Below are 27,573 nucleotides of genomic sequence, written 5' to 3'. Positions count from 1 at the left end.
ACTCACCTGGTCACTGCACATCTCCTCCACTGTAAAAAAGGCTCACCAGCGCCTGCACTTCCTGCGGCGGCTAAAGAGAGCACACCTCAGCCCATCAATCCTCACCACCTTCTATAGGGGCACCATTGAGAGTGTGCTAACCAGCAGTATCTCTCTGTGGCATGAGAGCAGCAGTGCCTCAGATAGGAAGGCACTGGGGAGAGTGGTGAGGTCAGCTGAAAAAATCATTGGGGTCACACTGCCACCCGTTGGGGACCTGGCGAGGTAATGCTGCCTGTCGAGAGCAGTGTTGGGCACGTTACTTTGAAAAAGTAATTAGTTACAGTTACTAGTTACTTCTCCCAAAAAGTAACTGAGTTAGTAACTGAGTTACTCCACTATAAAAATAACTAGTTACCAGGGAAAGTAACTATTTCATTACTTTTTTAAAGTTTAAAAATGTCAAAGAAGTTTGATTTTTTTCAGAAGAGGTTTCACAGGCCAGGTGCATAGAGTAGAACAGCAAAGACTGGTACCTGAACAGAGGTTTTAATATTTATTGCACCTCAAAAGACCACAACTGGTACAACTGTACTTCAAGAATTTTCTTCATCATTTCCACCTCGAAAACGCCGTCTTTCCCTGAGACTCCGGACTCGCCATCTCTGATTTTTTGTGTGTGTGCTTCTATGTGCTGGGTTTGTGTGTAAACATCCGCCCACCTGGTGTCTCTGATTGGCTTATAAAATTTTCCTCCAATCATCATTACTTAATCGCTTACCCCTGTTTTCACTACAGGGGAAAACACACACACATTTGGAGCTCCTGTGTCTGTGAGCCAAGCTAGCGTTAAACCAAGTGGGACGACCACTTCGTAGCTTCACTCAGTAACTTGTAGTAACGGCATTTTGGTAATGGTAACGGCGTTGTAACGATAGAAAAAGTAATTAATTAGATTACTCGTTACTAAAAAAGGCAACGGCGTTAGTAACGGCGTTTATTTTAACTCTGTTATTCCCATCACTGGTCGAGAGCAATAAGAATCACCAGGGATCCCACTCACCCCTCTCATAGACTGTTCTCTCTCCTACCCTCAGGAAGAAGATATCTCAGCCTGCCATGCAAAACGGTGAGGCTCCGTGATAGCTTCTACCCAACTGCCAACAGACTTTTGAACTCTCTGAAAAACCTCAGATTTTAACTATCTACCTCTGTTATCTTGCATAGATATTTGTATTTATATATATTGACACTGCATCCTCGCTGATGGTTTTATTTACTATATTTTATTATTCTTTAGTTTTTATTCTTAGTGCTTATCTTAACTGTTTGTTGTGGCCAAAATGCATCGTAATCTTGTTCTTCAGTGCATCTATGATGTTATGTTGAATGACAATAAAGGAATCTATCTATCTATCTATCTATCTATCTATCTATCTATCTATCTATCTATCTATCTATCTATCTATCTATCTATCTATCTATCTATCTATCTATCTATCTATCTAGCAAAGTTACCTCAGAATTTATTGTGAATGTTTTATCTTTACTTTTGTATTCACATCATTTTGTGTTCCATACAGTAACTGTTACTTTCCCAGCTGACAATCCCAGTAGCCATGAATCACCAATTTTCAGTCAGGGTGATGCACTGTTACCTTGGCAGGATTACTTACCACTTCAGGGACTCCATCACAAAACATGTTATTTGTCAGGTTTGGTAATTTTTTTATTCCCTTCTTTAGCAAATTAATGCATGTCCTCTAATCCACCACTGGAATGTGCACATACTTCTGTTTATTGGTTAGCGTGACACCTGCCTGAAAAAAAATGACTAAAACACATCACAAGGAGAGCTCTTGGAAATCTAGTTTTCTCTCAAAAAGCTGGAAGACATTTACAAGCTGAGAAAATGTAGCAAACAACAACATTTCAGTGTAAAGTAAATTAAGGTTAAAAAACAAACAAACAAAAAAAAATAGTAAACCAGAAGTTACAGTAGATATCACAACTGTTTCCTCACCCCATCATGTCTGCATTATATGTGCCATCCTTTGCTGGGAGACAAACTGGCATCATATGCATTGGACATGATCGGGTCACGCAATTTGATCGAGGCAATATCATTGTTGAAATGGAAACCATCATAATTGTTGTATTCAGGGTGAATATTGATATTGATGTTGTATTAAGACAGCATACTCAAGGGAGCCTATCATTCTTAGAACCAATTGATGGTATGTTCTGGAGCTTCACTGCCTCCAATGATCCTCTGAAAGCCAAAGACGTGTTCTGTTGGCTGTCCACAAACTGAAGATTATGACCATATACATATTATATTTAACAGAAATAAAGGCTTCATCTTACAGTAAACAATATGTTGATTGGAAAAAGTCTACAATTCACAATTTAAAATTAAATTTTTTCACAGTATGAACCATATCAACAACCTTTACAGTCAGAAAGGCTGTAGTCTCCAGTGTTTAGCACCTCATGGAATTAACTTTTTTTTATCTTGGCAAAACCAAATGCTTTTGATTTGCAGATAAAACAATAAAACAGATAATTGTGAGGATATTGTTGCCAACACAACTAAAATAACATGAAATTAATGCATTATTAAGAATATAAGAAAAATGTTGATATCGTTCTTAAATAAGCCTTTCAGTTTGTGGCTCATTGAGCTACCATCTTCATTCTACCACTAGAGGGGGATGCATATCAGGGATCAGGGAATTTGTTTTTCACAAAGTCTTTTAATAAAGACTTTAGAACACTATTTGTCGCAATCTGAATATGTCAAACTGGACTGGATTAATGCGCTTTTTGTTGTAATGTGGTATACGTTTGCTTCGCTCAACATTTTACCCATTTGGAACCTTTAAAAAGTATACTTAGTAAAGATGGGATGCACTGTGCAGAGACATTAGGGCCTGTATTGAGTAACCCAGGAAGTATTTCCATGAAGCACATATCAAGGCATATATCATTTCAGGGGAGTGACGGCACTGATTACATCCAAAGCCTCGATGCCTGGCTGTAAGTGACTTGTTAAGACTGTTCAAATCATGCACCACTGTGGTGGTAGGTAGTGGAGAGGTAGCTAGATTACAAGTTTTAGTAGGAGTATCACACAAATTCACACATAACTTTCAATGTCATTTATTTTTATTAGCAAGTAATAGTGGTAATGACAGAATGACAGAATAATAATACCAATAACATTAACTTGACCAGTAGATGTTTCTGTTGAGTGTTTTTGTGTTTATGTGCGATGAACGATTGACCCAGTGATTTCACACTTAAAGAGAAACTGATAATTTACTGTTTTGTAGTAACTTGTTCTGTAACTATATATATATATATATAGATAGATAGATAGATAGATAGATAGATTTTATTTTAGATATTTGTTTTTTAATCTGACTGTACTTGTTGTTTTCAGATGTGAGGAAAGGGAGTTGAAAACTCCAGGAAGTACAACAACCTGTGGAACCTACAAATCTAGTAAGTTTTCTATTTCAGCTTCAAGCTACCACATCAGACACTGTATAGACAATATATTTTTTTTTAAGATAAAAATATAAAAGAAATCTTTTTGCTTTAAACAGCGTTCCCGTTGTCCCAGTATCAAGGGGGAAAGAGGGAGTAAAGCACATGGGAAGTCATTTCATAGGAATAAAGCACTATTTGCAGTCTAAGCCTCTGGTCTTTAGCTATGCAGGAAAAATGTTAAATTCTTTACATATTAAAGATAAAATCTACAGTAGCAGATCGAACCATGGAACGCTTTACATTGAGTTTTATTCCACTGCAGTGTGTTAAACACCACTTGTTAAATGCCTATACTACTCAAAGGTGTACAAAGAAAATGTCTGCTATGTGTTAAGTTTCCTGTGAATGGTTTACCAATTACTACACTATGTGAAAAATCTTCATCACAGCATTTTGATCATATCTATGACAACACTATTGATAATAAAACTAGATTCATATTCAGTAAATCAGGCACACTTTATATTTCCCAGAAGTTGCGTAACTAAGGAAGATGTAAGCAGGTTGCCCCTGTTTCTCTCTTGCTGTCTCAGGTTGCTCCTGGATACTACCTGCAGGTTTGTGGTCTGGACTTGTGATGACCATTCTCATCTTTACTGTTGTTTTCATCTTATGGAGAGCAAGACGCAAATCACACAGAACGGGTGTGCACAACACGTCACATGTGTGGGTGTGTTCAGTGTTGTTTTTTTAAACTTTTGCTCTTATTCTGTTAAAAAAAAATGCACCTCAATGGGAGTAACGACTCATGTCATTAGCCACAAGACCCATTTGCTTTGAACTCATAGAGTTGAAGGTCGATGCTTATCTTTTTCATACAGATCCTCCCACTGTTTCCTCATACAGTGTTAACACCAAACATCTTTGGTTAAGTTCCTATTAACACTGAAAAACTTTGTTCCTAATTTAACATGAGTGGTCTCATTTATGCAAAAGTAAAAGTAACAGAAGTAGTTATCAAAGCCAGACAGGTTAAAAAAGGAGCTGCTAAATGTAATGGTAGACAAGCTTCTATCACGATGACAATGAGATAGATAGATAGATAGATAGATAGATAGATAGATAGATAGATAGATAGATAGATAGGACATACTATTTACTACAAAACAAGTGCTCAGTTGGTAGTCCACTTGTCATTCAATAGTCAGAAGGACACAACGACAATCATCTGTTGCTGTCAATGGGCAAGACACATCACCCTCCTTGTCGGCATCGCTTGTGTCCGAATGTGTATGAAAATTTCAGTGGTGGTCGGAGAGGCCGTTTCTGTCAGTCTGCCCCAGGACAGCTGTGGCTGCACATGTAGCTTACCATCACCAGGTATGAATGAGGAGTGGATGTATAATGAATACAATATAAAGTGCTTTGGGTGCCTTGAAACGTGCTATATAAATCAATCCATTATTATACGGTGAGTCTGTGGTGAATTTTCAGCTCGGGTGTGTGTGAGCTGAAAATGCAACAGTTACATTCTTTAATATTTTTGTCTATATTTGTAGTTGTAACAATAACTTTTTTGCTGCTCTCTTGACTTCTTTTTCACAGTTATAAGCTTAATCATTTAGACAACAGCTTTCTGAAAATGATTCTGTAATGCTAACAACATGAGTCTATGAAGTTAATGTCTTCCCATGACAGTACGCCTGTTTGTAACACATAGCTGAAGACACTGAGAGTAATTTTCATCATTATCTTTATGGTCTTATGTTTGTTTTTAATTGACATATAGGCCTACAGTATCAATTGGGGGAAAACATTTCAAAATCGTAAAACTTCTGTGAAATGTAATAGTGAAACTCTTTATTATTATATTGTTACAGTATTGAATATATTGATTCTTGCTGTATTTACGTCACTTTACAATAATTCTGGACATAGTTTGTAATTGTTCAGTAAACACAGAAGAGGAAATGCATATTTTATTTAAGTGTTCAGTCTGTTGCCTGCACATGATTTGCAATAATTTCCTTTAACACAAAGTGATCTGTATAGTCAAAATGCATGAAATGTTAAAATATCATTTGGTTATTACTATTAGCACATTTGATTACAAGAGTTTTAGTTTCATGAGCATAGTCATTACAGAGATATGAATTAATTCCTGCCAGAGTTAATAAATGTTTTTATTAGCAAAGCGCTTTCTTCCTCATCTTTTTCTAAGCGTGTTCTTCTTTCTCAATTGTGTCTTTAATCCATTCTACATAATTTGCCACCTTGGTGTAATAACCCTTGTTAGTTTGGCTAGTTATGGACTCCTCCTTGCAGGGGGCTCCCCAGGACACAATACCTGTCAGATAATAGGGCCCTGCACCTGCAGACAACATAGGCGTAAAAAAAGGACCTCCACTGTCCCCACTGCAGCTGTCCTTCCCTGATGCTCCAGCACAGAACATGTTATCAGTAAAAGTCATGGTTTTGTTTGGTGTGTTCCTACATTCAGCTTGGGATAATACTGTAATATGTGCATATTTCAAGAAGAGTGATATCATTCGTAACTGGTTGTTAAAGTCTGTCATCCCCATGCCTGACACCGTGCCTAGCTCATTTACCGACACATCCATGTTTACCTGTGGCAGACAAATGGGAAGTAGGTTTGGGCCAAGTTTCACTCTGGAGGAGAATCTTACAAGAGCAATGTCATTGTCAAAATTAGTCTGAGCATTGCTGGCAATACCCTTTCTATAGCCGGGATGTACTATGATCTTGCGACTATTGATGACAAATCTATCTGGTTTATTTGTGTCTGCTAAAGCCACGAATCTACCAAAGAGTTCCAAGGAAGTTTCCTCAATCCCATCCACAACATGAGCTGCTGTGACAGCCCACCTGTCATTAATAAGGGATGCTCCTCCTCTGTTTGGAGATTTTATAAGAAGTTGCCATGGTATTTCTCCCAGTTCTGCTTTTTCACCTCCTAAAATTCTGCCTGTACGTGAAATCTCATTTGAAGGTGTACCACACACTGAAAAACACAAAGATTATTAATTAAGTTAGATTTCTAAAATGAGTTTTAAAAAAAGACATGACAAAGTTTAAATAATTTAGCATCCCACCTTCAATGCACTTTGGTATCTCTGCCATGCCGCTCGCTGATACCCATATACCACTGGCATTGCATGTATATGTGTCTGAAAGATTAAAGAAAGCACATTTATGAGATTAATTATAACTAACACATTCATTTAAAACCAGAGAGCAAATAAGTGTAAGGTTGCTTTAATCACCATCTCCTTTCAGAGAGTAGTACTCTGAATTGCAGACAAACTGAATTGCGTTGTTATATTGAGTTTTTTGTCCTGCTGAGTCCACCAGCTGAAGGATGCTGTCTTCTCTCATCAGAGGCAAACCACAATCCAAAGCTATAGATATAAAACATAACACAGAGTGCATTAAACACAAGAAATACAAAGAAAAAAAAAGTTTTAGATAAAATGAGAACTGGATGTGCAGCAGTGGGACTCACGTTCACAGGGGTAACTGGGAGTCCACACACCTGTACTTTGGCAGGTCGTTTCATACTGTAATGATAGATCCTTGGTACCTTCCTACTTAGCAAAAAGATATTTTAATTAACTTAGCAGAGCCTTAACATTTGCATCAAGTGCAAAGCTACGGTTCTGTTTTTTTGTGCACTCACAGTATTCACAACATAGCCAACATCACAGTTTACTGTCACTGTTTGGCCACGATTATATTCTGGATTCTGAGGAGTCACAGAGGAGTGTGAGGTCACCACTGGGCCACAGACCTTGTCTGCAGTTAATATAGAGAAGAATAGTTATGATAATTTCCAACAAACTACTAATTCTCTTTTTCAGTTGTGTGAGGAGGACACTGCAGTACCTCTGGTCCTGAAGCGGAGACTGAAACCTTTGTTGGTGCCAAATCCATCTGAGGTGAAACGAATATGAATGTGATGTGAATGAGTGAGAAGTGGAGGTGGAGGAGGGGTTTGGCCACAGAATGGCCCCAGGGTCCCAGAGTGAGTTACAACCTGTCAAAAAGAACAACAAAACAAGGAAACGTCAACAACAGTGTGCTTTCAGACATCTAGATGAGCTGTACATCATTGAGATATACAGCACAAGTCAAAAGTTTGGATGCTTCAATGTTTCATGGGTGGTTCTTTATTTATACAGTTCTCTACTGTGTACAACAAAACAAAATTAAGAGAAATGTAAACATGTAGTCAGAAGAGTGTTAACAAAGCAAAACTTTTCTCTTATTTAAATTTCTGGAATCCACTCAGTCTTAATGACAGCTTTACACACTGTTGATAGCACTGTACCTTCATGAAGTTGCAGAGAATAAGTCTATTCAAGCTACCAGTTTAAAAGAAAACAGAAGTAAACTCCTGACCACAAGTTAATATCTACAGTTCACAGGAAATTGAGTTAATGCAACCTTTTACAATTAGGCACAGTCCTCAGGAATGCCAGTAAGAAGAGAATTGTTTTAAATCTGGACTTTCACCTGATTTCTACTAATTTAGTTGTCATTACTTTGGGAGATGCAGGAAGGGTAAACTGATGGTATCTGCATTTTTGGTTCCCACTGTCAAGCATGGTGGCAGAGGTATGATGGTGTAGGGGTCATTGATGGTGATGATATTCAGAAATCAAGGCAGCACCTGGACTAGCACAGCAACCCAACATCCTGCAACAATATATATACAGTATTGGTCCATATATATATTGTTGCATATATTGTGCATTTGTTTTGAAAAGACAATGATTCAGAAAGGTGACCACATATATATCAGGAAATTTAACCCAGTTAAGATGAATTGAGATGAGTAGTGATGGAGAAGCAGCAAGCTAGTGATCAGAATGTCAAGGCACTGTTCACACTCCAGTTACTCACTATATAAATCTAAATGTTAAGAATAAATACATCTTTTTCCTACATTTCCAAAAGCTTCTGAGGCCACATTTCTGAGAAATGATGAAGGCAAAGAAATTATTTCCAGTTTGCTCATCATCATTTGGACTACACTTGAATTAAATATTCACCAAGGTTAGTATGACACCACTAAACATTTAGGACAAGTCAGTTTGTGGGTCTGTGGATTTTGCTTTTGTCCACCTCCCATTATACATTTAGTTAGTGTGTTTAAATTCTTGTTTTACTTTGTTGAGCCTCATTTCTGGTGTATACTGTCGAGCCTCTGGTTATTTTAGTTTTAGAGTGTTTTTCTTTGTGGCCAGTCGTTATCCCTAGATATTTTCATTTGTTTTTGTCTTGTCTCCCTCACCATGTTACCAACTGTTTCTGGAGACATTATTCACCTGCATCCACTCCACCCCATCCAGTTTTATGCTCCTTGGTTTTCATTGTTCTTCACCAGATCCTTCCATTAACTTCTCTATGACAGCCTTATGTTTTTACTTCATTTCAGTTTCCCTCTAGGTTTGAGTCTATTCTTTTTCTGTCTTGGCAGGTTTTTAGTTTGAAATAAAGTTTTTAGCTCCAATACTTGACTGTCTTTTGGCTGTTTAGTTCTGCATTTGGCCTCTTCCTTAGCATGGAACATGACAAATATGTGGGCGAGTTTCTTGCTTCAGAAACTATGACGAGTGTCACAGTATGAAAAACAAAAAAGAAATAGGTGTGTTGCAACTTTGGGGATTAAAAAACTCTACATCTCAGCTACGAATTAAGCTAAATGTAGGAAAATCCTGTAGAAAAGTAAACTTGCTAATTTATAAAAAACATGATTTAGAGGAACCTGGAAAAAAACATGAAACTTGAGAACAATCCCAAAGCCATAAAAAGCTATCAAGAAGAAGAAGCAGGTTTTAGGTTCTCTACAGAATCCGCATGAATGAAGAAAAACTGTCAGTTAATAATAAACATCTAATAAACCTTTAATTATTGTCAAAAGTTTGTACTGACATTTGCATTTTTTGTCAAGAATAAATTTCTATTACTTTAAAGATTATGTTTAATTTTTGACATTAGACGTTTCTTCAGTAGATTTGCATAAAAAATACAACAATTAATATACTTACTATAGGTCTCAAGTTAACATGAGATGCTCACTTATTGGTAAATCCAACATTTCAACACTTCGGTCTGAACTTCCTCTTTGCTCCCCCCCCCCCCCCCCCCCCCCCCATGAAAAGATAGAAGCTTTAGAAAAAATGTGCTTTTATGATGTATCTGAGTAGTGTGACCGCACTCCTACCGTCAGTGTATCTATGCATTGGCCATCAGAGCTCTGTTCCACATCAAAAACCTCAGAGAAGTGCAGCTCCAGCTGGAGGTCCTCCTGCACGGACAGGGTGTACTGACAGTTGGAATTCTCTGCGTAGGCACCAGGCCAGGAGGTACTGGATATTTCACCTCTGGTCAACCCCGAAAGATCCTCTGTACAGCTCACTGTGTTTTATATAAAAGATATATAAAAAAATAATAAAAGTTAAGTCAACATGATACTAAGTATTGCAGCATTAGTCCCCTCTCCTCTTGATTAACCACTTCTTCTTCCTTTTTTCTCCCATTTTCACTTCAAGTTTCAGTGTTCTTTTTTCTTCCTGGATTTCTGACAGCACCTTGTTGTTCTTTGCACTGCCAACTGGTAAGAGATCATTTTTTTTACCCGTGCAAGTCTGTTTGTCCTCAGCAAGGTGGTAACCATGGCGACAGGAGCAACGGTATCCTCCGATGAAGTTGTTACAGAAGTGGGAGCATTGGGTGTTAGGATCGTCTTTACACTCATCAAAGTCTAACGGAGGAAAATAATTAAAGGTTAGATGTGCAAAAGTTGGGCAAAGTTTATAACTGTCTTTCAATCAAAACTTCTTCATTTTAAAAACACACTATTTAGAAAAAAAAAACACTTTTGCCTGCTAGTGTGCTTTGGCTCTTGGTGATTAAATAAACAAATAAACAAATATACCTGGTTTGTTCTCAAATTGACATACAGAAAATACACACCATTTCACATGTAATGTCTTACATATCATTATACTGTATCATTGAAGTCTCACATTTATTTTGATCTATTCAATGTCACTTTATTTCATTAGGGTTTCTGTCATTTGTTCATGCACATATCTGCCACTACAGCAAGTTGAGAGTTGAACTTTAGTCAGACCATTGCAAAATGTTTATTATTTTCTTTTTTATTATTTTTTTTAACCATTCTGTAGTAGATTTGCTACTATGATTGTGGTCATTGTTCTGTTCCATGACTCATTTTCAGACAAGCCTTAGCTGCTGACCTTATTTTTAACTTTAGAGTACTTTAGTGTACAGAGTCAATGACTCTGGTGCCCAGGTATGACAGCTGGAAAACAATTCCAAATTATCACCCCTCCACCACTGTGCTTGACAGTTGGTTTAAGGTGTCTGTGTTCATATGTTGTTTAGTTTTCACTAATGGCACTGTGCATTATAACCAAATACCTCTACTTTAGTCTCATCTGTGGGAAGAACATTGGTTTAAAACTCTTGTGGTTTGTTCACATGCAATTTTGCAAGACTGAGCTGTGCTGACATGTTTTTTTGAGAGAGTGAAGAGGCCATCTCTTGGCAACCAATCCAAACAAGACAATCTTGCTCTGTCTCTTTTTTTGATTGTACTGTGAACTTTAAAATTCAAAATGTTAACTGAGGCCGGTAGAGTCTGAGATGTAGCATGTGGGTATTTTGTGATTTTTCTCATTGCATACTTGGCCCTTCGGATGAATTTGCTGGTTGATGCCCAGTTGTGAGAAGATTGAAGTCCTAAAATATTTGCAGCTGGTGAATAATCTTTTTCAGTGTAGAATAATGGACTCAGTTCCTTCCCATACTGACCGGCAACAAGAATTGCTTCTCTAAGATTATTTCTGATGTGTTTCTTATTTGGAAAAAGGGAAATAATAATAATAATTTGCTGCTGCTTGGCACTACTTAGATGAGTCATTTTAGCAAAGTCTACACAGCATTTTTGCACATGAATTATATGTTTGGCCTATTTTCAAATTATTAATTTTTGTACTATTTTACAGAAATTATGAGATGTTTCCATATATACTTCAGGAGCAATTCACTTTTGTTTCAAAATATTTAGACAAAAATTTATTGTGTAGCAATAAAATGGGTAAAAAGAATACAGAGGAATTTGTTTGGACATACGCTGGTCAGGCTTTTATATATTTTCTCTTCAACTTCTCACCTTGGATGGTATAAAACCCTTTGAACCCAGTGTGTCTCTTGATGTTGGAGTAGTCAGAGTGGAACAGAAGCCTGAGGCAGCCACCCGGAGAGGAGAAGAGAAAAGGATTTACTGTAGTCTGAAGCTCCTCATATTTCCTTTGGCCACACAGAACGGAAATGATGTTTTCATTTGAGAAGACCTGAGCATGAACATGAGACAGAAGAAGTTGTGGTAATGAATTTTACAACAGATCAGTTAGTAACCTTGACTTTTTAAGTAAAAGTTTTACAGTTTATATTAAGGCCAGACCTTTATTCCATCATTTTCACAGTCTTGGCTTTCTTCCATATCCAGGTGGATGAGCCTGATGGAGAGGGTTTGACCCTTGGGAGCACACCTACTCCAGTTTAGACTAGAATGAGGTGGATAGCCACTGGGATACCCTGGAGACTCAACCCATCCCAGTAACAGTGAGTGGGCCGAGCAGGAGAGCTGCAGAAGCAAGAGACTGGGAGGAGGGAAAATATTAAATAGAGGTAAAAATGTTTTGTTTTGTTTTTATTCTTCTTTTTCTTATGTGACAAACTGGTGTTAGGCATAAAAAATAAAGAGATACACATCAAACCCTATTTGCACTGAAATATGTCATATACCAGGATATTTCTTCTTTAACAGATCTGTGGATTACTGTATGTCAAAATGGGTAAACTACTGGAAGGCAAATGGCTGGGCCCTGGGTAACAACATTTCCAGGGGAACTGTGCCATACATCCTGCAGGCATACAAAAAAAACAAGGGAAAGTTATCTCTAGAAAGCATTACTTGCAGAGAGAGCACAAAGTATTGATACTTAATGTATCAAAAAAGCACAGAACTACTGCTACTAACATGACAGCAGAGCTAAATAAACGTCTTGCCTCATATGAACCCAAGTAGCTTGTCAACAGCTCAATAAATCGAGAACAACGGAGGACGCTAAAGAAGCCTTTGATGCTTATCTGACCTCAACTGTGAAGCACCGAAGCAGCTCTGTGTTGGTTTGAGCAACTATACCATGAATTGCCTTCCTGTAGCAGCACTGCACAGAAGAGCTGTTCATCAATTTTGGGTAATCATTTGTTTTCTATTGGTATTCCTTTCTTTCAGATTAAGAATGCACTTATCCAGACAAATAAAATAGATTAAAACTAGCACAAAGAGCACAGCAGCTATGTCAAACACATAATTTGGCCTGAGCCATGATCAGATTTTGACATAGTCAAACATTTCCTGTAATAGATAAGAAACAAAGCCACTGTCCAAAACCTCTACAACTATTCCACAAATTATTGAAGCTGCTGTCAAAGGAGGACGAACTCAAAATTAAACAACTTAATTATTATTTAACATTTTTTTTGGGGGGGGGGGAGGGCTGTACAATCTTATATAAAAGAGAAGTCATAAGATACAAAATCACAGCCAAGAAAAAATAGCATCTTAAAGACTCTACCCATCTCCTGAGAATCAATACATTATAGTTATATAATGAAATCCAAAAACCCAGTCCCACCTGAATCGTAACATCGTTATCCGATCAAATCTCTCCTCAAATATACTCTCAGCAAGTCTTCTTCCCCTTTTCGTGTTGATTTATTTTTCATTTTCACCTTCCTCTTGCTTCCCCTCTTCCTCTCTCACTTATATTTTGCACCCGTAAGCATTTATAAAGCTATTTGTAGACTGTTTTTTTTGGTATGCTTGCAGTAATAAGGGAGTTACTGTGAGCAAATGGGGTAACAGGAAGACCAACTGAAAGAAACAATTCTCAGAGTCTACATAATAGATGCAGTTAGCTCAGCACCTTTCCCGCACTGCCTGGACAAAGGTTGATTGAAAACAATAGAGATGGAGCAAAAGGAAGGGGTGTTATAGAGAAAGGAAATATGTCATGACGCTGCTTTGCTTTGAACAGTTACAGTGCCACACTCAGCCTTTTGGTTACGGAAACACATGCACAGCTTACCTCACAGTGAGAGAGCCAGGACAGGAAGGAAATAGGCAGAGACACACGGTCAGAGAGACGACGAGCAAAACAGCAGATGAGGGTTAATGGGGGTTTCCATTGTGTAGGATTAGAAATTACATGACAAGTAGGTAAAAGAGATCTGACATCAGAGGGAGAGTGGAGACAAGAGCGTGAGCATCGAGTGAGCAAGCGTCAGAAAAAACCGTACCCTTTCAGTTCAGCTTTAATCTTGAGGTTAAAAGTACGTTGGTTGAAGACTACATTAGAAGACGGAAGGCTGAACCTTTTACACACAAGTGGAGGAATCTAATTAAATTAGCTACCAGTGACAAATATGACATGCGTTGAGAAAAATGAGGATGGCTGTGAATACTGTCCTGCAGGTTGGTCAAAATCTTAAAGTTTTATCCACTTTCTCTCTTTGTTTAACTTTTCCAATGTGCTGGATTACTCAACATTGCCATTTGCATCAACTACTTTTGTACAAATCAGCTTTTTTTCCCCTTTTTCTCATCAGGAAAGTATGCACAACATAAATGTAATTCTACACAGCAGACAAAATGTATTGACTGTAAACCTGGGACCTACACAGACTCAAAAAACACCCTGGAAAAGTGTTTGTCCTGCAATGTCTGTATACCCTGTAAGTTTAAATATATGCTGTACTGTATGCATGCACATACAGTACAGAAACACTCTTCCTTCCTCTTTGCCTGCTTCTGCCCTTTTGTAAAGTAACAGCAGATATAATGAGCATGAAGTTGCTCTCCATGTTAATGCTAGTACAAATCTTCTTCTTTAAAATCTTTCTTTTTACCATTTTAACCAGCTTTAAAATCCAGCAAACTTAGTTTATTTTTATAAATGCACTGTTCAAAGTTTGCTTCTGTTCCCATGCAACAGCAAAAGTTAATATCTCCAAGTGAGGACACTTTGAAATGTTTTACAGCTTGAGAATAAATGGGGAAACTGTTAAGCGTGTCATTTAGTATGAAGGGAAGTTCTGTTTCAGCTGTAAAACCGCCCACCCTCATGCACAGATTCACTTAAGCACATTTTCTAAAATTCAAAATAAAAAAGCACTAACACAATACTTTTTTTTTTTACTTTTATAGCACACAGAGTGCATACAGTAAGTAACTGTACAACTTCGAAGGACACAGTTTGTGAGTGTGAGACTGGTTTCTTCTGTAGCAATGATGTGTGTGACCACTGCCAGCCACTGACAAAATGTCCTCCAGGGGAAGGAGTCAAGGTTAAAGGTAAGGTTCAAATGTAAAATTCAAAGTTAATAATGCTGCTTTTGTGCAGGAATTCATATCTTATCATACACACAGAAAAAAAAAACTATATTTCATTCCTACTTGTAGCCACTCGAACAACTGACACAGTCTGCGCAAAGTGTGAAGAGGGAACCTACAACAACGTCACAGATTACAGCTCACCCTGCATCGCATATAACAGGCAAGACTGCTTTCCTTTTATTACTCAGATTACCATTAATAAAGCAGTAGGATCATGTACTGTACGTATGCTGGTAAAGAGTGAGTGGATTGTCACCTATTGACAAGAGAAATGACTATTGGTTTCATTACATATCCTTGGTCTACAAACTTGAAACATTCAGCATCCCACATCACACCTACTGTACCTATATTTCATATTTCATGCACAATAATGGAATAATGTAGTAAGAGTTGTCTGAGGCTTGTCAGACAACTGTATACACTACGTCACTGTCTTTCTTGTTCAGATAACTTTGATGGTCCCACTAAACGCAAAATAGACAAGATGGTATGTCAATGCAAAATGCTGTGGTATCCATGCTGTTTGAATGTGCCTTGGATTTTTAATTAAATTACTAATAGTGCTACCAGCGAAGTCCTCCCATACCATCACACCTCCTCCTCCATATTTCTCTACTGGTTCTTGCAGCGCTGTGATTTCTCTCCTGGCTTCTGGACCTTATTGTCTGATCCAATTCTTGAGCAGGTCTATCTGCTTTCTGCACCTCATCCTATCTTGAATGATGTTCAGCCTACTGTTTGACGTTACCTTTTCCTAAACACATGTACAATTCCAGGTGTCCTTGTGTCCTTGTTTGTTGTTTTAATTACCCTTTGATCTGTCCTAATGGGCTCATCTTCCATCTCACCTTTTGGAGGGCCCTCAGGCTGTTTTCTCTTGTGTTGCTTGATGGTCATGGATAGTGCAAGGTTTCCAAGCCACTAGTGAGGAAGGTGACCAGCCTCCTGCACCGAGAGCAGTCTTTTCCCACCGTCAGTTGCTCTTCCCCAGCAGCCAACCAGACTTTCCTGGCTTTCACTTTCTCTTTAGCAATGGTCTCTGATAACCCAGGATGTTCAATCTAGGGTACAGGAGAGGCGGCGTTTCCTGCTCTAATCTGAGATATTATTAGTTTGTGGTTTCAGAGTCTGGTAACTGTAATTAAATTATCCTCTGAAGCAGAGGTAACTCTTGGTCTTCCTTTCCTGGGGCAGTCCTCCTGAGAGCCAGTTTCATCATAGCGTTTGATGCCCTTTGCGACAGCACTTGAGAATATTTTTAAAGTTCTTGAAATTTCCCAGATTGACTGACCTTCATGTCTTAAAATAATGATAGACTGTTGTCTCTGTTTACTTAGTTGAGTGGTTCCTGAAATAATATAGTAATAATAATAGTGTTTTCAGTATTAGACAATAATGAAAAATAAAGAAAAACAATTAAATAAGTAAATAGATGGATGGATGGATGGATGGATGGATGGATGGATGGATGGATGGATGGATAGATTGATTTTATTTTAGATATTTGTTTTTTTAATCTGACTGTACTTGTTGTTTTCAGATGTGAGGAAAGGGAGGGAAATACAACAACCTGTGGAACCTACAAATCTAGTAAGTTTTCCATTTCAGCTTCAAGCTACCACATCAGACACTGTATAGACAATATATTTTATTTAAAATAAAAATATAAAAGAAATCTTTTTGCTTTAAACAGCGTTCCTGTTGTCCCAGTATCAAGGGGGAAAGAGGGAGTAAAGCACATGGGAAGTCATTTCATAGGAATAAAACACTATTTGCAGTCTAAGCCTCTGGTCTTTAGCTATACAGGAAAAATGTTAAATTCTTTACATATTAAAGATAAAATCTACAGTAGCAGATCGAACCATGGAATGCTTTACATTGAGTTTTATTCCACTGCAGTGTGTTAAACACCACTTGTTAAATGCCTATACTACTCAAAGGTGTACAAAGAAAATGTCTGCTATGTGTTAAGTTTCCTGTGAACGGTTTACCAATTACTACACTATGTGAAAAATCTTCATCACAGCATTTTGATCATATCTATGACAACACTATTGATAATAAAACTAGATTCATATTCAGTAAATCAGGCACACTTTATATTTCCCAGAAGTTGCGTAACTAAGGAAGATGTAAGCAGGTTGCCCCTGTTTCTCTCTTGCTGTCTCAGGTTGCTCCTGGATACTACCTGCAGGTTTGTGGTCTGGACTTGTGATGACCATTCTCATCGTTACTGTTGTTTTCATCTTATGGAGAGCAAGACGCAAATCACACAGAACAGGTGTGTACAACACGTCACTTGTGTGGGTGTGTTCAGTGTTGTTTTTTTAAGCTTTTGCTCTTATGCTGTTAAAAAAAATGCACCTCAATGGTAGTAACGACTCATGTCATTAGCCACAAGACCCATTTGCTTTGAACACATAGAGTTGAAGGTCGATGCTTATCTTTTTCATACAGATCCTCCCACTGTTTCCTTGTACAGTGTTAACACCAAACATCTTTGGTTAAGTTCCTATTAACACTGAAAAACTTTGTTCCTAATTAACATGAGTGGTCTCATTTATGCAAAAGTAAAAGTAACAGAAGTAGTTATCAAAGCCAGACAGGTTAAAAAAGGAGCTGCTAAATGTAATGGTAGACAAGCTTCTATCACGATGACAAACTTGCGTTGGGACGCCACATCCTGTTCACTTTCAGTCTGACACAGTTATTTAATGTTATGTGACGCACTGTTCGCAGGCAGATTACTCATACTGAGAAACTTGTCCTACGTACATGGCACAGTATCACCATGTACTGTTTTGGCTGAGTCTGTATTTCATCTGCCGTTTGATTATTTTCCATAGAAACAATATGCCAATACTGGAGCTGACTTTAATATATAATCAGTGGTTGGTTGTCAGTGAGAATGAGTGCTAAACCGATTTTAAAATCACAAGTGCCAGATGTCAGAGTTGTTTGATGATCTGGTGTCAATTCACAAGAAAGAGAAAATACACCTTTAATGTTCTTCTCACAGCGTGTCTGTACTTTCCACATAGTTTAACATAATATGAAAGTGGATATTTTCAGTTATTTCAAAAGAAATTTTGGAAACCTGAGTTTTTTCATGCTGAAGTTTTTACATTTTTATTGCAAGGATTTCTGCTTGTGGTTACCACATTAGAGCTTTGCTACTTGAACTAGTCTTTAATTATGCATTTCTTTGTTTTAGTTGAAACGAAGTTTGTTTTATTTGAGTTAAGGTTTTTCTTTGATGATATGAGCACTTAAACAGAGGTATTTAATTTCTTTTCTTTGCTCTTCTTTTTAAAACCTCTGCTCTAATTTACCTTTTATTTATTGTGGCTTGACCTGGATGTTTTAGTATCATCAGAATTTCTTATTGTCTTCCTTTTGGGCATTTTTGAGCCTTTGTATCAACATTATTTTTATTTGGTGAGCATTGTGGTGTGAATTTTAGCAAAAACTATTCTTTTTGGTCTTTTTTTTTTAATCAATTGTTTCTATTCTCTCATATGTTTTTATACTCTATGGATTGATAATGCATCTTCTGGATGCTTTCAGGGAAAAATCTACACACAAAAAAGCTGTTAAAAAGTCATTCCACATCCGATTTTATTTTTTATTTCAATAAATCACTTTAACACCTTCAGACTTTGCTCAAATCTACCAAACATTTAATAATTTTCAGGATTTTAACCTTTTGAATGCCACTTTAATTGTTTGAAAAGAAAAATCACTTTAATAAATAGTAGGGAAAGGGAGCTCTGGATATTTGATCATTCCAATATCAACATCTAATCAACACCTAAATATCTTAAATATTTTCACACCCCTCACATGGATTCATTATATCACTGGTGAAAACACAAGAATTCCATTTATCTGCCTGCAATGGAAACAAACAGGAAAAGGTGTAAAGGGGGAGGATCTGATGCTACATAAAATATGCTAATGTAATCAAATACTTCTTGTTTCAAGTCTTTGACATATCTAAGACTAATCACCAGTAATAACCCATCACCCTACTTTTTATTAAATGTCTTTTGAATTAATAATTCAAATAATTAAACTGGCATTTAAAGGCTTAAAATCCTAAAAACTATTTGTTTGACAATTTTGAGCAAGTCTGAAGTTGTTTATGGGATTTATGAAAAGAAGCATGATGTATGATGATTTAATAGGAGGGTTTTTGGTTTGGTTTGTTTGTTTGTTTAGTTTTGGTGAATGTACATTTTATGCCATGAAGATGTTTAGAAGGCGGTATATTTGAAGAAGGCACAAGGTTTAAGATGTGGATGAGGTGAAGACTATGATGATGTTTCCTGTTTTCTACCAATCATGGTTTGGTATCCAGCTTACACTCATGTCAACAAGAAACTTGGAATCATGTGATGCACATGCAATAAGAATAAATACATTTTCATTTATATATTAATATTCAGATGTTTATATAATCTGGATTTTTTCCCCCCTGGAGGAGATCTGTTGTTCGATTTGAATCACCTTTTTGCAAACACTTTCTGTGTATTCCCTTATTCATCGTCATTTGGTTTAAAATATGACACAGGACACTTCAAGAAAGCAGCAGGACATCGAGGAGGTTGCCTCAGAACAAAATCTAACAACTTGTCCATTAGGTGCTGCATAAAGATTTGAAAACTGACATAATAAATAGGAGGATTAGGTTTGTTAATCCAGCCCTCATCTCTGTAAGTTTCAGGGTTTTATTAGTGTATTCCAATACTGAAATAGACCATTTAGCAATCTAAGAAATACAGTTTATGAAACATACAGTGTATTGTTATTACCTTGCAGACATAAATAGATTAACATATATGAAATATCATATACTTCTCATATGAGAAACCATATTTAGGAATTCTTAGAACTAAATTACCACAACCTGTCTAATAAAGGAAACCTCACACTTTTTACAAATATCTATCAGTTCAACAGTCAGATAGTGTTTGAAACTGAAAAGATGATGTACAAATGAAGGATCACTTATGAGTTATCTCTTAACTCTACAGCTTCCTTTTAAGGAGACTATTTTTCTTAGAAACTATGGCTCATCTCAGTTACACAACCTTTGATCTTTGAAGTGATTACGTGAGAAATAATTACTTTAGTCAGACATGCAAAATTTAATAGCTAAAGAACATTTTTAGGGTATGTGCTTCAGCAAAAAATAGTGGTTACGACCCTAAAGAAACAAGTCTATGTTTTAAACAATAGTCTTTACCAGTTACATTAGAACCATGAATGACCCATGTATTAATAATTGTATTCACCAAACCTAAAGGTTCAACGTAGATGTTTGTGCTTTTTTTTTTTTTACTACAGTAAATGTTACATTAGTTCCTAAAATCACAAATTATGGGTGAGTTCCATTCTTTAAAAAAAGCTAAAAATAGAGTATATTCTAGTAGATTAAGAAGCACCAGTCTTGCAGATCAACATAAAATCATTTGCATCGTGAAGACAAGCTTGCAAAGCAAGTATAAAGAACCCCCACAGGATGTAGGCGAACACGATTTTTCATTGGCAGTCAGGAGAAGACTTCATGACTGTAATCTCAGATGGTACACCACAAGATATGAACCCCCTGGTTAGCGTCAGTAACAGAAAGCTAGAGCTGCAGTTCCCAGAAACATTCAGAACAAAGCTCTTTGGAGAAACTAAAAAAACCCCCAGGTCTCACGTTCGAGGGTCATGGGGGGAGAACTAACAGCTCATTATCACTTCATATCTCTAATATGGTTCTTTTGTCAAATCAAATCCTACTTAGTGACATCTCTTCATTTAGTTAATTTAGCAACAATAAAAGGACTGTTTAGTTTTCAATCCAACTGAGCCACTTCACCAAAGATACACAACCCATCCTGAAATCTGAGTCAAGCACTTTATTTCCTGCATATCAGAACAAAAAGGTTTAACCCTTGAATTTCATGCAATGTCCTAAAAGGATTGCATCTCCCAAACTGTATTTTCTGTATTGACATAAAGCCACTAACATTCAAGCTTTGACGAAAGACAAATTCATGAAAAATCCGGTAACGTCTGGTAACTAAATGTAGCAGAATGTGAAGTACATCAAATATGGGAGTTATTTAAGTTTTTATCGGGTAATTTAACTGAAAAAACATCATAAAATAATCCGACTAGGTGAGACTTTGTAACTTCTCATTTTTACTTTCAAGATGACACAAATGTGAAGTGAACTGACATCATGTCACTGTCGCACAAGCTGACTATTGAGAGGACAGTGCCACCTATAGGCCATTTGAAGCAGTTTGTTCTATGATTATATATTAGTAGTTTTGTTAGTCTGGTGCATTGGACTTAACCTAACTATATAATTCTTATCAAAGACATGTTTCTGGGTATGAGGTTGAATCAGCTGAGTTGGTAATGTGTTATGTTCTCTGTGGACAGAGAATTTCAGGGTTCCTGTCACTCTGGTGAAGATTCCTCTAACACCAGCCGTCACTCCACCGGATCTGTCTTCTCACTGCCAAGAGACCTGCGCTATTGAAGACTGCAAATTACCCCTTTTCAATCCAGGTAATTAATTCCATAAACACTTTCTTTGTTCAGTGTTTCTACAGTACTGAAGCATAATTGCAATAAGAAAAAGAGGGAAAAGGTGAGTAACAGCTGAAGTGAGACTGGTTGGTCCAAGGTTCATCAAACAGCAAGATAATGATCCAAAACATCAGCGGAAAATAATTGATTATAAGCTTCAAAGGATGGTGGCTCGCAGTCTCCAGGCCTAAACCCTATCAGGATAGTTTCAGATTACCTTAACACAAAGGTCAAAGCAAATCAATTAAATTTGTGTTGTGAAAAGAAACTGTTTACAACATTTGGCTTTCAGTTTAACCCCATACTGCAGGAAAGTGTAACAGTGAAGTATTTATATTAAGGCTTTGTATGTTTACATTTAATAACATATGTGTGGATATTACACATTTTACTTAGCTTTTCATTTTATTTAACTATTATTTAACCCATTAAAACCCAGTGAGGTCAGGATTTCTTTCACAAGGGAAACCTGGCCAACATACTTCAGCATAAAAACAACAAACATCAAAACTGAATTTCTGTCTACTGAATAAACATCAACAACTAACAAACAAGATTAAACAGGTTAGAAACACAAGCTGGCTAAGGCCATGTTGTTTGTAATGTTAGATGAAGTAAAAGGCTTCGAGTAAAACCAGTTCAGACAGCTCCAGGTGATTTCAGTGTACTCTATGCTGCTGAGGCAGCAAAACTGAATGCTCTTTTCCCAAGCTTGATGCACGCATGAGGGACTGTCAAATTACAAAAATGAATGAATAGATTATAATAGATTCCCAAATATGAAGGAACCAGTTTAAGAACTTTGTAGAGCAAAGTCAGCCAATGTGTTTCCCTGAGTACCTTCAAGGATGGCAACCCATTTTTGACATCTAGATCATAGTTGTTAGAAAACTGCAAGTTATTGTGAACCTCAAAGCAGTGACACATTTTAAAGACTGCAGATATTCATTTGAGGACCCCGTATAAAGCAAGTCACCGTAATCAAGAAGAAGCAAGAAGCCTGGTCACAGGTACCAGATGCTTCTTTTATATGTAGTTTGAATGACAAATTCTTGTCTCATACATAAACTCTGGTGGTCTATGTTAATATTAAATGCATTTATTTCAGTGAAACCAACTGCTGTATGAGTGACATCAGTCATAATGTTATGAGCATGTTTTCTTTCCAGTAAAGTCACTAATATGGCTTCTGTCTTATCTTACTCAGACAACCCTACAGAAGTCTGCAGCATAAAAGACAGCTTTGACAGCAGTGTCCCCATAACACCAATGAAGGTTTCCTTTTCATTTGTTGACTCTAATCACATCAATGGAAGCGGAGGATACAGCAAAGGCAACTTTTTCAGGCTGCATTCGGAGCCACAGGAGGATGAGTGGTGTGGAGCAGAATCACCTGGAATAGACCAGGTGTCATCCATGGCATGAAAATACAGCTTTTTGTTGTTGTTGTTTTTTTTTTTAAATGAATCTAATTATAGGATTTACTGCCACCTGCAGGATTCTACTGCAAACTTCAGTTCAAGAATTGTTGGATTTCTGTCAAGTATTTCTAAGCTAACAGCTTTTGCTCCTAAGATGAGAAATAATTTTTATATAAATTAGTTTTAAAGGAGCTGCATGAGTAAAATTAGCTTAGTCTGTGGTCTGTATCTCCAACTGAGTGGTGCATCCATTCTAAGATCATGACATAAAGAAATGCCAATAATAGCAAAAACGCTGCTTTGTGCATCTTATACACCACCAGTCAAAAGTTTGTACACAGTTTTCCTTTAAATTTAATAGATAGTATGTCCAAACTGTTGACTGCTATATTTATTGTATATCTGTGTCATGGAGGTTTCTTTTAAAAACTCATTAGTTAATCACACTTTTGCTGTGTGACATGCTCTTTCATTATCTTTATATTGATTAATCCCATAATCGAACCCTCAGACGCACCCTCACAAGAAGCTAATATTCTGATCATTAACATCAGTCACTTCTAACATGAGAGACTTAATAATTTGGTATCTATTTTTTTCTCTAACTGAACATGACATCCTAATTTGTCTCTGCACACGGATGTGGCTGCTGAGGTATGTGCTGCTGACAACCTGGAAGATCCCTCTGCTCTTTAACCCAGAGCACACAGCATCCATGATTCCCTATAAGAATGTCAAATTGATTGACTTATCAGTTTCCCCTTTTACCTCAGTCTATCCTAAATTAGGTGAGGCCCAGAAAAGGTGCTGATGTGTTTTCTTTGTACAGTTTTCTATATTGTAGAGCAGTGGTTCCCAATCTGGGGTCTGGGATCCCCCAAGGAGGTCCCCCAAAGCACACAGGGGGTCCCTGAGGATTTGAACATTCAGAGTGATTAATGTTCACACACTGGCTGTTTTAGGGGAAAAAAAAGTAAGGCTATATGTTGTTAATTTAACTTTGACTTTTTCAAAGGACAGGACTAAGCCAGAATACATTATTTATGGGGAGAATCTCACTTTTGAAAGCATGTAACCAAGCATGGTTTCAGCACAGGGTGGGGCAGAGGGTTCATGTATTTTTAAGTATTTGCATGAAGGGGGTCCCCAAGGAAAACAGGTTGTGAACCACTGATGTAGAGTAAAAGTAATTTTCAAATAACGTTTTTTTCTTTTTGTTTGTTTGTTTGTTTTTTTGTAGTTTATGCTAAGTTCAAAATTCCTTTGGAAGAAACAGATTTATTTATTTTTTAAGATGTTTAGGTAAACTTCTAATGTTCTTATGTTGTGAATTCTGTATCTACATCATTATAAGCCAGTGTTTCCCAAACTTTTTCTGCAGGGCCCCCCTTTCAGGTTGAGCTTTCAATGAGACGGATTCTGCTTTAGTAGAACTCTTCTATATACTTCTATATATGGAAGTTGAGTAGTTTATTTCTAAAGTAATCAACAGGCTTTTCTTTGTGATCAGGACAAGATGTTTTCAAGTGGTGTTATAACTTGTTTGGCTTCATACTGTAAGATACAAGTATTTTGAGACATACACCGTGGTTTCGCTTCCGTACCCACCATTGACCAGTGCCATTATTTAACAATTACCTGGTCAGACCTAGGGAAAGATTTACCCATCATCATATTTTCTAATTCTTTTTTTTTGGGGGGGGGGTAGATGAAATATTTGTTATTAATTCATCATTGTCCACGTCTTGCTAACAGTGCAAAACCTTTCATTGTTTTTTAGCCTTGCCCCAGTCACCCCCCCCCCCCCCAAGCAAAATTTTGCTTATTTTGACCTCTCAATTTTAGTATTAATAAACCTGTAAATTTTACAAATGTGACATAACAATACCACACACACACACACACAGGTTATTTTATATGTAGCATGTCATGTACACAAGATGCAGAAGCAGTTAATGATGGTATACAATTTGTTTATAACATTGTAACGATATGAGGAAACAAGTTGAGAATGTTTACAGTCATTTTTGCTCTGCTGCTCTCCTCTCTCTGTTTTCACCACCATAATGAACATATACAGTTTTCAGTTATGTTTTGATCTTTAAAACTATTGTTGTTTCTAATAAAAATGTTTCAAACATGATTCAGTTCCTGTAGAGACTACTTTTTAAATGAGGTTATTCACTACTGCATGTCTGCAGCCACTTCAGTCAGCCTTCTTGAAGACCTGCTTGGCAACGATGCCCTGAACTCTCATCTCCTGCAGAGAGGCAATGGAAAAGAAAGAAGAAACAGGCGGGGAGGGGGGAAGGGTGTAAATGAATAATGAGAATCAATTAAACAGTTTGGCACATCAAAGAAGAACTAAATGAGTGATAGGCAACACAAACTTGGTACTGTATCCAAAACAACCCCCCACCGCACATCTCTTTTTCCTTCCCCTCATCCTTTGACCTCATAATCTGTGTTTTTTCCTTTCACCATCCACATATCTTTAAGTACCTTCCCCCTTCCTTCTCCAGCTCCCCCTCACTCTCTCTTCATCTCTCTTGCACTGTTCCCTTCTCCGGCTTTGTGTAACATTTAAAATCTACCATTTTAATCCTTGATCCTTACTGGCATTTCTTTCACAATTCTCTCCCAAGTTTAGCATCAACAACACATTGTTCTGTGTGTAGTGCAACAAAGGTATTAGTGGAACAATGCTGATTGTTTGAAGGTTCCAAAAGCTCTAAAGTTTCTCCCATATTTGCATAGCCTCTCTCATTTAGCATATCAATTTCAGCATCATTTTCCTTCTAAGCTTAAATTTTCCTTGTTCCGACTCCCACCCGCCTCTGCTTTGACCTCTTCGTCCCCCGTCTTTCCGCCATGCACACTCACCAAATGCAGCTTGTCACCCTCCAGCCAGTGAGTCCAGCCCCTTCCCTCTTTCTCTCCACGCTGCACACACACTAGCTTGTCTCCTTCCCAGCTCACTGTCGTCTGAATGAGCAAAGACATGATGTGTTAGTGCGAGCAATTAGTATGCAAAGTAGCTTATAGGTTAAACCGCACGGGAACAAGGGGCTTTGTGGGTCTCTTTTTCATTCTTTTCTGTATTGGACAAAGGAAGATAGTGTTTCTTATTCTGGTCATGCACAAATATCTCAGTGGCAGTGTTTCTATTTTATTACTTTCTGCTCCTCTCAAATTACTTGTAGTAGTCTGATGGTTTGACTGTGGTTACGACACAATCACACCAGCAGGTGGGTCGACTACATTCAGAATTTTAATGTATAAAGCAAACTTGTTTAAGAAGTAAAATAATTTTATGTAAATATCCAAACAAATAAGAGCGCATGTTCAGAGAAACAAACACCTGACAGGTACGACCATCCACTGGTCCCAGATCTTCAGTGAATTCTTTCCCGATTGTAAAATCCATGTTGAAGTTCTTGAAGGTAGTGAGAGTGCGGATTTTCATGGCTCCTGTGTCCGGGTCATGGGTGATCTCTTTGGTGGGCTTCAGCAGACACACAATCTTCCTCAAAGCAAAATTAATATCTGACAGATGAAAGACAAGAGAGAATTTTCACATAAGATGGGGAATAAACTAGATATCATCATTCTAGAGAGGGTTTGTCAGTTCCATTCAGTGCAACCAGTGTTAATGCACACTGTGATTGTGGGAGTCTGGGGTCATAAAAAGGACAAGGTGGTAATTTCATCACACTAATGCGCTGCTGCAAATGAAGATGGTCCACATCATCAAATCAGTCTTAGGCTACTTTAACAGCTCGTCTCACAGCAACAAAGTAAAGTTGACACACACACACACACACACATAAAGTGTTTTACAATTCTAAGCATCAGAGATCTGAAAGGCGTTAAGCATAAAAACACTCGTACCTAAAGCTGCGAGGTAGGCGTCCATATTTTCGATGTCCACCAAATGATATGTGCCGGAGTAATTTGGTTTAGACATTTTCTTTTCTTCCTTCGAAAACTCCAAATTAAGTGTAAAAAAATCTCTGCTTTAACTTATTGTTTTTCCTGCAGAGTCTGGTCGGTTTCGATTCCTGTGGTGTAACTTTTTTTTTTTTTTTTTTTTTTTTTTGGACAATGCTTCTATTTGGCGGCTCTGCGCGAAAAAATCGAGCTGTTGCCTCCGGTTTGGTTAGTTGCACGGGGCTGGAGATTAGGTTCTCTTGCAGGAGGATCCGTGGTTGAAGTCTGCGGCTCCTCTCAAACATGCGGGCTTTCACTCGATGTGCGCAACAGTTTCCAGTCTGCTGTGATACGCTGAAGCAGGCAGACACGGATTTGTCTGTGGAACCTCAGTTTTTCTGCAGGGGGAGGTTCATTCTTTTTATTATCCTCTGATGGATCAGTTGCAGGCAGAGGCGGTGCTCCGGAACCCTGAAATATGTGGAAGGTGGGGGGTAACGTAAAGTACGCCGGGGTGTTGATTTAATGGGAGTAGAGAGCAATACACATCATTTTAAACCCACTGCATGGTTCCCCGTTCAGTACAAAAACAGTTTCCAATCTAATTCTTTGTTCTTTGTTTAATTAAACAGTGTTGGC

General features: G+C 37.5%; 3 protein-coding genes across 3 annotated transcripts; 1 reads left to right on the top strand and 2 right to left on the bottom strand.

Annotated features, from left to right (window-relative positions):
* Positions 1-5,319: 5,319 nt before the first annotated feature.
* c1s.2 (complement component 1, s subcomponent .2) lies at positions 5,320-13,367 on the bottom strand. The gene is made up of 11 exons (XM_041987410.1): positions 13,230-13,367; positions 11,990-12,188; positions 11,699-11,879; positions 10,136-10,261; positions 9,722-9,915; positions 7,378-7,528; positions 7,172-7,287; positions 6,998-7,079; positions 6,759-6,893; positions 6,588-6,662; positions 5,320-6,496 (listed from the first exon to the last, which is right to left on the bottom strand). Exons 1-11 carry the CDS (start codon positions 13,241-13,243, stop codon positions 5,691-5,693), a joined length of 2,079 nt encoding a protein of 692 aa, XP_041843344.1. The 5' UTR covers positions 13,244-13,367; the 3' UTR covers positions 5,320-5,690.
* A 301-nt stretch (positions 13,368-13,668) lies between these two features.
* LOC121641332 (tumor necrosis factor receptor superfamily member 5) lies at positions 13,669-24,820 on the top strand. The gene is made up of 8 exons (XM_041987411.1): positions 13,669-14,068; positions 14,203-14,328; positions 14,801-14,947; positions 15,056-15,149; positions 16,533-16,582; positions 17,163-17,273; positions 21,434-21,562; positions 22,791-24,820. The coding sequence occupies exons 1-8, from the start codon at positions 14,020-14,022 to the stop codon at positions 23,006-23,008; spliced, it is 924 nt and encodes a 307-aa protein (XP_041843345.1). The 5' UTR covers positions 13,669-14,019; the 3' UTR covers positions 23,009-24,820.
* Positions 24,821-24,960: 140 nt separating this feature from the next.
* On the bottom strand, positions 24,961-27,370 carry rbp5 (retinol binding protein 1a, cellular). Its single transcript, XM_041987412.1, has 4 exons — positions 26,896-27,370; positions 26,366-26,550; positions 25,888-25,989; positions 24,961-25,264 (listed from the first exon to the last, which is right to left on the bottom strand). The coding sequence occupies exons 1-4, from the start codon at positions 26,969-26,971 to the stop codon at positions 25,211-25,213; spliced, it is 417 nt and encodes a 138-aa protein (XP_041843346.1). The 5' UTR covers positions 26,972-27,370; the 3' UTR covers positions 24,961-25,210.
* Positions 27,371-27,573: the final 203 nt, after the last annotated feature.

The sequence above is a fragment of the Melanotaenia boesemani genome, chromosome 6 (assembly GCF_017639745.1).
Source record: "Melanotaenia boesemani isolate fMelBoe1 chromosome 6, fMelBoe1.pri, whole genome shotgun sequence".
NCBI classification, from domain to species: Eukaryota; Metazoa; Chordata; class Actinopteri; order Atheriniformes; family Melanotaeniidae; genus Melanotaenia; species Melanotaenia boesemani.
Note: the sequence above shows the minus strand (reverse complement) of the source record. Positions and strands in the feature narration are given on the sequence as shown.